This window comes from Lemur catta, chromosome 5 (assembly GCF_020740605.2).
Source record: "Lemur catta isolate mLemCat1 chromosome 5, mLemCat1.pri, whole genome shotgun sequence".
Classification (NCBI taxonomy): Eukaryota; Metazoa; Chordata; class Mammalia; order Primates; family Lemuridae; genus Lemur; species Lemur catta.
In genome coordinates this window covers 36,733,816-36,744,482 of record NC_059132.1, presented here as the reverse complement: position 1 = coordinate 36,744,482, position 10,667 = coordinate 36,733,816, and the positions used below count along the sequence as shown (strand labels likewise).

Sequence of the window (10,667 nt, the reverse complement as noted above, 5' to 3'; positions counted from 1 at the left end):
GGCTCTCCGGGCCCCGGGCCGGGCACGCGCCCCCCGCCCCCACCCCGAGTTCCGGCGCGCGGGCCGGGGCGGGGTCGCCGAGAGCGCGGCCCCTCAGTTCCCGCGCTCGGCCGCCGGGGGCCCTCGCCCCGCCCCCTCCGCGCCTCCCGCGCTCCTCACGTGCCGGCCGGGCGCGCGGGGCGCGATGGGGAGCGCGCGGGCGGTCGGGCGCCGGGGCTGAGGCGCTGCCAGGATGGCGGCGCGGGCCTGGGAGCCGCCGCTGCTGCTGGCGCTGGGCCCCCCCGCCGCGGTGGCCAAGCTCAACATCCCCAAGGTGCTGCTGCCCTTCACGAGGGCCACGCGCGTGAACTTCACACTGGAGGCCTCGGAGGGCTGCTACCGCTGGTGAGGCGCAGCCGGCGGCCCGGGGAGGCCTTCCAGCCCGGGAGGCCGGGAGGCCGGGCGGGGGCGGGCGCTCGCCGCAGGTGCGCGGGCGGGCAGGACGGCCGCGGCGAGCCGGCCCCGCGTGGCCTCCAGGCTCGGGCCGGCAGGTGCGCGGCGCGCTCTCGCGGGGCGCCTGGCGGCCGCGGCGACCAGTCGCGCCTGAGTCACCCGGCGGCGTGCGCGCGGGTTGCCGCCACCGCGCATGGCGTCTCGGGCTCCACGCGGCTTCGGTGGGACGAGCCGGCCCGGGCCTGGCGGGCCGTGACCCGTGTGCGGGGGCCGCGCGGGAGGCGGGTCTCCAGGTGAGCCTGGCGGAGGGCGGCCCGGGAGGCCGCGCTCTGGCGGGCCCCCCTGGTCTCACCTCTCCGCCCCGTGCTCCGGCCGCGGGCCGTCAGGGCCCTGCAACGGCCTAGGCTGGAGGCCCGTTTCCTGCGTTCGTGGAGGGCGGCAGGCGTGGGAACGGGCCTGTGGCGAGGGCTGGGGGCGTCTGGGGGAGCCGAGCCGCCCGCCGGTCGCTGGGACGGGCGGGAGCCTGTGAAGAAAGGGCTTCCGGAGGGAACCCCGGGGTCTGCTTCACAGGTGAGAACCGAGAGGCGAGGGAGCGGTCGGTGGTTCCCCTCCGCCTGCCCAGCGTGGGGCGGGCCTGGATGCTCAGGGTCCCTTTTCGTCACCCCCCCTGGGGGTTCCGGGGGCCTCGGTCTTCTTCGTGGGGGGGGCGTGGAGTGTGACCTGTGGAACCTCGGGGACTAATGAAGCTGGAGGCCTCTGTCCTCGCCGCAGGGGGCCTGGCCAGCGCCCCGACCGGGCGGGGTGACGGGATGCAGCCCCTCGTTCTGCAGGCGGGAGGAATGGAGCCTCTGCCGCCGCCGGGGAGGGGGGGCTGGACCGCCAGCCTCGGAGCGCCAGCCGCCGCCAGGGATGGGAAGGAGGTGGCCTCCTGCCCCCGTCGCACCCCCAGGATACGCTTCCGCAGCTGCTTTCATTTTTCTCTTTCAAGGCTGGGTCAAGGTTGAGGCTTAACCAGGTGTGACCCCATTACAGAGCCAAACGTGTGTTTGAAGTCTGTCCGGGTATTAGTCGGGGTGTGTATGTCAGTGTGATGGCCGGAGCTCAGACCGGGTTCTCTGTCACGTGCCCCTATTTATTTTCCCAAAGTCTGCCTCCCGCAATCCAGAAGTGCTGTGTCAGCCCACCGCACTTTGGGTTTAGTGCTTTATGTGCCTGCCTGGAGGCTCTTATTTCCAGCTTGATATCAGAGACTGAGTTTGGGTTTCAGTTTTCTGTTTCCCGTCTAAGCCCTTGTCCTCTGTGGGAAGATCAGCTGTTAGCACTTAGGAGGAGGCACACGCTCATTCTCCTGTTGAAATTGTCTCTTCTCTTGACACATAGGCAGGAAAGAGGAAGCTGGTTATTAACAGCTGGCTTCAAGTGACTCCCTTTGGATGTATTTGTGTGCTACTTCTTCTGAGATTCTGTAACTATAGTATTTTTTCTAAAATAACAACACTATTCTTTTTTTCCCTAACTGCATTTCCTTTTCCAAGAGGAGCTGATGGATGTTGGTGTTGGTGGATTTTAACTTACTTAGTGGGAGGAAGGGAAAAAACATTCCTGATCTCTGATGCATCAGAGAAGTGCTAAGTACCTTATAACTTGTTTAGTGTCTGATCCATAGTTTTTATTGCAAATGTGTGGCTACTTAAGTGTCTTCTCAGAAGTGTTTGGTGGTTGTGATTTGCCCTTAACTTCACAGGAAAATATTCCATCAGTCAAGCTCTGAAAATGTTTTCTTTATTTTTAGTGGTGCTATTCCTAGTGCAGCCATCTATTGCTCTAGTTTTGAAGAGTCTCCTTTGGGGATTTTGAGTTGGCATATAGACAAGCTATATATCCACAGTCATCAAAACCTGGGAGGAAAACAAGCTCTTCATCCAGAGATTGTTTCATTGTTCACTCTTTGAGATGAAAAACAAAGAAAATTAAAACTTGTAGACCCTACAGGAAGTTTAGTTCATCCTGGCAACTTCCTTGTTCAGGGTGGTTAGGGTCTGGTGTTGGTCAAAATGGCTACACTCAGTCTCTCTCGACCTTCCCTTTCTGCCTCATCCCTACATTGGAACCATAGAGGTCATCTAGTCTAAACTATTTGCATTTCAGATTGAGAGAGTGTGAACCTCAGAGAGGGAAGTGATCTCTGCAGTCATGTAGGGTGGTGATAGAGACTGAGTTGGAGCAGAATTTGCTGGGACGGCTCCCTGTCCACCCTATTAGACGTTGGGTCTTGCAGCCTCTGGCTAATTTGCCAGACTCTTGAATCCCTGCAATTGCACCTGGCTGGCATTGCTGGTGGTGTGACAAATTCCTAATTCCTTTTAGATATTTTGCATTATTGAAAGTGGTTCAGAAAGTATATGTCATTAGCTCCTTTTATATACAAAATGACTGTATATAGAAAACTGGGAGAATAGAGGAGGAAAAGAAATCATGCCATAATCCTTTGACTATTATACAGTCACACTCAGCATTTTGGCTTCCTTTTAGTCATGTATGTTTCCCCTCGCAGCTCCTTTCTTACACTGCCTCAAACCTGGTTATATGGGCCGCTCGGTAACCACCAGCTAACATTAAAGCCCAAGTGTTTTTCTATGTTGCTTCAGAATCTTGAGGGTTTAGTGTCCCAGCACCATTCTGCTGGCTAGATGTTGCATCATCCCTTCGTACTTTCCCAGGGTGTTCTGGATCCTCCAGTACTGAGTACCTTGGGTGGGTTGCCCACAAGTGGAACCTGAGGCAGGATTCTGTTGTGTGAGATTTACCAGAAGGTGCTCTTCTGGGAAGTAGGTGTGAAGTAAAATAAAATCTTAAGCCCCCCAGCTGACTGAAGGGACCCCTTCTTGGCCAAAGGGACCCCAGAAATAACCTAAAGCTGAGTTGCCGTGAGAAGGGAGGTCAGACAAGCCTCCTCATGTCTCCTTCCCTTCTTGGAGGTGTCCTTTGTAACTCATTACCAGGCCTAAGGCTGTGTGCGACAAAGCTTAAATCACACTTGCAGGTCCCAAATTTACTTTGGAGATTGTGAGTCCTACCTTGTCTCTGATTAACAGGCTTTTTTATCTTAAAACATTCCAAGCCTTTAGACAAAGCTTCATTTCTTTAATTACAAATCAAGGAATCTTTAAGCCCACCTACACCCTGTAAGCCCCCCCCCCCTTGATATCCTGTCTTTTCAGGCCAACCCAGTGTATGCCTTCCATGTATTGATTTGTGACTTTATGTGTAATAACTGTCTCCCTGAAATGTATGAAACCAAACCGTAACCCAACCACTGTGAGTCCACTTGTTCCTACTTCGCTCAAAATAAACCTCTCTAAATTATTTTACAGAGTTTGGGTTCTTTTCTGTTGACATGGGACAGGGAAGGGAAGATCAGCAAGGTGTGGTCTTGGATAAAGTCTAGCCCTGGGCTGACCCACCTGACACTCTGGAGTGGAATTACACTGTAGGTTTTGCAAGAAGAGACCAAACTTTTGAGCGTTTTTACCCTCTTTCAGGCAGCCACTGGTTCCCCCTGGGGGAAAAGGGTGTTGTTCGAGATCTCAGGCCTCTGGATGAAGCAGCCCTGCTGCAAAGTGTGAGCGGCAGCGTGAGATGAGGGCGGGTGTGGAGCTGGTAAAAAGTTTCTGGATGCAGCACCCATGGCATCCACTGTTCTGAGCTGTGCCTAGACTTTTCCTCCTCCCTCCCTGTCCCTGAAAGCCTCCTCTGGGTACCCTGGAGTTGCCTGATGTGTTTGCCAGGCCTGGTCCTGTACCAGGGTGCACCCTGTCTTGTATGGTCCGGGCAACTTCTCAGCCATGGGTGTAAAGATTGTTGGGCAGGCAAGTGGGAGCCCTTTCTGGGCCAGGGAGGGCATGGGACCATGCTGTGGAACGTGACCTTGTGCTGATCCCAGGCAGCTCAGATGACCATTAGGGAATCAGTGGGCATGAAAGACCCCCGATCTGTTTCTCTTTGCTGACCAGTGACTATGGGAGGTCACATGCCAGCACCACCCTTGGGTATGGACATCGAGGGTCCCTCTGCCTGCCCCAGCAGGAGGAAGCAGTAGGGAGTCACCTTGCAGCCTTTTGTCAGTAAAGTTGGGGAGGAAGGTGGGGGAAGGGTTTCCTCTGGCTCTTCCGGAGAACCCGCAGCATACTGACCCCGGCAGGCCTCATTTAGCCCAGCTGCATTCTGCAGGACTCAGGGCTCAAAGCCTCCAGGACAGAGGAGAGGCACTTCCTGTGCTGGCAACTAGACAAGTGAGGCAGCAGGGCCTGAGGGAAGCTGGCCCCCAAATTAAAATAAAAAATTTACAAAATGGAAACATAACCAAGAAAAGCGAGTTTCATTCAACTGGGGGCCTGCCAGTCTACCTTTTGCACCCGTTCATTTTGCCTTCCCCGATCCCATTCCTGTACTTCTCCTCCCTGGGTCAAGAGTTTCTCCCCTTGCCACCCATTTGTGTGCACCCTTCACTGTTACACACCTAGATCAAATCTCTTTCCTCCTTTCTTCTGCCAGGGGCCTTAGAATCACAGGCTTTGGCCTAGTGTGGTGTCACCTAGGGTCCTCTTTGGCGTCATTCCTGGCAGTTGGAGGGAGGGGCGGAGATGCCAGAGCTCCTGCAGGGCCCAGGAGAGCACAGTGTAAAGGCCTGTCCTGCCTGAACGCAGGACAGACATTGGTGGACCGTGAGTGTTTCACGAATAAATAGGTGACAAATACCTGTGACTCCTGCTGTGAGCCAGGAATTACTGGAGGTCCAGGGATGTGATAGGGTAGGAGCAGGTGATGCCCTGCTTTTGTGGGACTCATGGTTGATTACGGGAGTTAAATAATTAAGATGAAATCCATGGATGCATTTAACTTAAGAATACATCTGTGAGGGAAACAAAACAGCATGCTGAGATCAGGACTGCAGGAGATGGGGTGGGTTTTTGGGTAGTGTGGTTGGGATAAGCCTCTTTGGAGTCAGACTGGGACCTGAGCAGGTGTAGCTGGAGGGAACAGCAAGTGCAAAGGCCCCGAGGAGGGACTGAGCTGGGACTGAGCTGGTCAGAAGAGCACAAAGGAGGCACAGTTGGTGAGGGCAAGGGTGGTAGAAGGGGAGGTTAGAGAGGTTGGCCGGGCGGGGCCGTGTGGGCCCTTGTGGGCTGTGGTTAGGAGACAGGAAGGGGATTGCCAGGTCAGGTGCTGGGTGGGGTTGGACTGGGCCTGGGTTTCTGGGCCTTGTTCTTCCCCTGCACCCGGCCCCCGGGGCTGCTTGCATCTGTGGCTCCCACAGGACTGGAGAGGACCTTGCCCACCTCCCTCTACCAGACCCACAGCGGGGAGGTGCCAGGAAGTATCTGTTGACTTGAGTCAACCTGGAGCCTGGGTTGTTTTCTTCCTGCTTCCTTTGTGGGTTCCCTGCTCTGCCTGGGCTCCGACAGCCCTCAGGGTAGCTTCCACTCTGCAGACCCTGCCTCTGTGCACCGTGAGGGGTGGACCCTGCAGGTGGATGGAGGGTGGTGGGCTGTGTTGTCCACTGCCCCACCCGTTCCTGTTCTTTGTGCAGCTCTCACTTCTCTTTTTTTCTCACTGTTGCTTTCTGGCCTGACGTCCGTCCGGTGTCTCCAGGTTCCCCTGTCCTCTGCCTGCCTCCTGCCTCCTGTGCTGTGTTGGGGAGAGTGGGGCACGTCTCCCTCAAAGGCAGCGCCTCCCAGGCACTGGCACATTCTGTGTGACAGCCCAGCCTTGGGCGACAGTGGATATGAGAAAGATTCATTGTTTTAAAATTCACTGTCAATGCTTTAGATTTCCTCAGCATAAATGTTTTCTTCTGGTGCCAATATGTTGTTTAAATTTTTTCTTTTATTTAAACTGTGATAAAATATATATATATATATATATATATAACAATTTACCTCCGTAACCACTTTTAGGTGTAGAATTCAGTGGCATTAAATACATTAACATTGTTGTGCATCCATTACCACCATCTGTCTCCAGAACACTTTTCATCTTCCCAAACTGAAACTCTGTACCCATTAAATAACTCCCTATTTCCTCCTACCCCAGCCCCTGGCCCCCACCATCTTAACTTTCCTTAACACTCTCTAATATTTGCCTGTCTTCCGAGAGAGCAGACAGATGGGCTTAGAGCCTCTGCAGGCAACAGTGAATCTAGTGACACTGTGTTTTGTTTTGTTTTTTTGAGACAGAGTCTCACTCTGTTGCCCGGCTAGAGTGAGTGCCGTGGCGTCAGCCTAGCTCACAGCAACCTCAAACTCCTGGGCTTAAGCGATCCTGCTGCCTCAGCCTCCCGAGTAGCTGGGACTACAGGCATGCGCCACCATGCCCGGCTAAATTTTTCTATATATATTTTTAGCTGTCCATATAATTTCTTTCTATTTTTAGTAGAGACGGGGTCTCGCTCTTGCTCAGTCTGGTATCGAACTCCTGAGCTCAAACAATCTGCCCGCCTCGGCCTCCTAGAGTGCTAGGATTACAGGCGTGAGCCACCACTCCCGGCCCTAGTGACACTGTTTTGATTCATCAGGGTGTATGGCAGACAATGAGTATTCTATTTATACTAGTGTATAAAGTTTCCTTTTAAAGTACTATTTTTAGTAAGGAAGAATCAATTTAAAAGAACAAAATAAGAAAAGGTTACAAGTGGAACCTGGGTGCCAGTGCACTCGGGCAGGTGGCCAGCAGAAAGCCCAAGGGTGGGGAAGGGCTGTCGGAAGGTTCAGGTGTCCAGGCAGCTGCCCCTGCTGGCCAGAGACTGCAGACCCTGGGCGGCAGGTCCAGAGGCCGGGGCTTCCAGGGCTACAGTGTGTGGAGGGGATGGCCAGAGGGTCCCAACATAGGAGAACCAATTTTTCTGTCAAACTCTTTGCATATTATTCCCCACTTAATCCTAAGAATGAACAAACAAACAAACAATAAACCCAAAACACCCCTTTGGTTTGAGTGACTACCCACTCTGCAAATGAGGATCGAGAGATGAGGAGCCTCACAGCCAGTTAGTGGCAGAGCCGTGTTCCAAACCAGGTCATCGACTTCTTTCTGAGAGCCTTAGGTGCCTGAGGAAATGAGCCAGCACTGCTCAGCTGACGCCTGGTTACCTGGTCTGCTTCAACAGAGTTTTAAAACATCAACGACACTTTGAAAAGGCAGTATTAAGAATACATTTGGGCCGGGCGCGGTGGCTCACGCCTGTAATCCTAGCACTCTGGGAGGCCGAGGTGGGTGGATCGCTCGAGGTCAGGAGTTCGAGACCAGCCTGAGCAAGAGCGAGACCCCCCTCTCTACTAAAAATAGAAAGAAATTATCTGGCCAACTAAAATATATATAGAAAAAAAAAAATTAGCCGGGCATGGTGGCGCATGTAGTCCCAGCTACTCTGGAGGCTGAGGTAGTAGGATTGCTTAAGCCCAGGAGTTTGAGGTTGCTGTGAGCTAGGCTGACGCCACGGCACTCACTCTAGCCAGGGCAACAAGGCGACACTCTGTCTCAAAAAAAAAAAAAAATACATTTGGAGGTGGAGGCTGACACAGGCAAAAGTTAAGGCTATTTTCTGCTGGCGTCTGGGGCCCTAGCCCCTCGTGGGCCTTGTTTTGAACAAGAGGGCACGACAGTGTGCAGACCAGGGAGCTGGAGCCAGAGCCACATGTCACTGAGGCCCTTTTCTAGGGATGTGGCCTTAGGCAGGTCACCTAACATCCATGCGAAGGTTTCCTGATGTACCAAATAGGGGTTTTGATAGGATTGTTGTGAGATAAATGAAGTATTTGTGATGTATTTTACTTTTGCCTGACAGCGTGGAATAAATGAAAGTTACTGTTGTTTTTAAATATAGTACCAGTGGTCTGAATTAAGTAAGATGGTGAGCTCTAAAGAAATTATTCCTGGCGGCGGGTGTGCAGATTTTATCTGTCCAGACTCTTTCAACTATCTGTGACAGGAAACCCAAACTAAAAGGTTTAAATGAAACAAAGCTATGTTTTGGCTCATGAAAGGGAAATGCCCAGGCAGAATTTGTTTCAGACTTCATGTCACAGAGGCTAATGTGGTGTCACCAGGACTAGTTCTTTACTTCTGTGTCTTGGTTTTGGCCCCGTACTTGCTGGGGAAGCAAGATAAGAGCTTTAATGCTATCATCTCCCAGCTTCAAGTCTGGTAGGACGCAAGCCACAGCACCTATTTTGATTGGACTCTCCTAGGGTGCATGCTCTAGTCTGAACCCCCATCTGCGGATGAGGGAGCCCGTGGCTCTGATGGGCCAGGCCGCATCAGTCGTGTGCCTCTCAGCCTCCAGAGGAGGCGTGGGCGCTCTGGAGCCTCATGGACTGAGAGCGGGAAGAGGTGGTGTCTTAGTCCATTCTGGCTGCTCTGACAAAGTATAGGCTGAGTATCCTTTATCCAAACTGCTTGGGATCAGAAGTGTTTGGGACTTCAGATATTTTGGATTTTGGAATATTTGCATATATATAATGAGATATCTTGGGGATGGGACTCACATCTAAACATGAAATTCATTTATGTCTCATATATACCTTACGCACATAGACTGGAGGTAATTTTATATAATATTTTTAATAATTTTGTGCATGCAACAAAGTTTGTGTTAAGTACCTATGTGTTTAATTTTCCGCTTATATTGTCATGTCAGTGCTCAAAGGTTTCAGATTTCAGATTTTGGACTTTCAGATTAGGGATGCTCCGCCTGTACCACAGACTGGGTGGGTTATAAACAGCAGACATTTATTTCTCACAGTTCTGGAGGCTGGACGTCTGAGGTTGGTGCCAGCGTGGCCAGGTTCTGGCAAGGGCCCTCTACTGGGTCGGAGAGGCTGCCCCCTTCTTGCTGTGTCCTTACATGGTGGGAAGGGACGAGGCAGCTCTCTGTGGCCTCTACTGTAAGGCAGTTAGCCAATCTGTGAGGGCTCTGCTCCCATGACCTAATCACCTCCCAGAGGCCCCACCTCCCAACACCATCACCTTGGGGGTGAGGAGTCAACATAAGAATTTTGTGGGACACAGACATTCAGACCACAGCAGGCAGGTACCCACAGAAAAGTTGGGTGCTGTTACTGAAACAGAGGTGGAGGCTGGGCAGCACATGTCCCCAGCAGGAATGACCCTCACGAGTCAGTGTTTGCCCTGCTTGCCGGTTCACCAAACTCTGCAGACCTGGGGTGTGCGGGGAAGCTGGTGTGATCTGGGAGGACGTCGAGAATGGAGCACACAGCGTGGCCATGTCACAGCTGCTGAGCTCAGGTCCAGCAGCTGGCAGGTGGGCACACCTGACCTGCTTGCTGCATGTAACTTTTGGGATGGTTCTGAAAACACTTGGAAAGGCAGGCAGCCTACCATGCCTTTTGTTGCACTTGGTACACTGGTAAAGTTAAGTTGGTAATTAAAAACATTTTCATAAAGAAAACTGCAGGCCCAGATGGCCTGGCCTGTTAATTCTATGAAACAATTCAGGAAGAAATGATCCAAGTGTTTTAAAGACTGTTTCAGGGGAGACAGAAGGAGTAATCATTTCCTAGCTCATTTGTAGGAGCCCTGTGTTATGCTTATTGCAAACCTAACGAAAACATTACAAGGAAAAAAAAAACCCACAGACCAAAAGCACCAAATTCTTTGACAAGATACTAGGTAATCAAATCCAGAAAAATATAACAAGGATGCTATATCAGGACCAAGTAGGGCATATCCCCGGAATGCAAGGTTGGTTTAATTTTTTTTTAAATCACTGTAATTCATCATATTATCAGAATAAGAAAAGATATACAATAGTCTTGAGATGAACATGCATCACCCCTTCATGATAAAGAGCCACTCCTGCCTCAGGTCTCTGCTCACATGTCACCCTCTGTGACGCTTCCTCTGACTGTCCTGCTGAGAATTGCAACCTTTCCCTTACCTGCTTTATTTGTCTGTAGCCTTTATTAGCTAATCCATATAAACTCATTTTGTTTATTCCTGTTCTCCCATTAAAATGTGAGCTCCACAAAGGGAGAGACGAATGCCTGTTTTGTACTTTGTTGTGTCCCTGGCACCTAGAACAGCGCCTGGAACGTTGTGAATAACTCAATAAATGTGCTTTCAGAGACCTCACGGGGAGCCAGTGGTGCTGTGGGTGAGGAGAATGGGGACAGTCCGTGGAAGAGTTGTCATTTGCCGTGAGCCAAGAGGGTTGGGCAGCA

The 10,667-nt window shown here is 52.1% G+C and overlaps 1 protein-coding gene across 1 annotated transcript in view; it reads left to right on the top strand.

Moving 5' to 3' along the window:
- Positions 1–232: 232 nt before the first annotated feature.
- The window catches only part of LOC123638758 (nuclear pore membrane glycoprotein 210-like), a 72,296-nt gene continuing 61,861 nt past the window's right edge, over positions 233–10,667 (top strand). The window contains exon 1 of the mRNA XM_045552587.1: positions 233–384. Within this exon, the coding sequence (XP_045408543.1) occupies positions 233–384 (152 nt within the window). The remainder of the gene's footprint in view (positions 385–10,667) is intronic.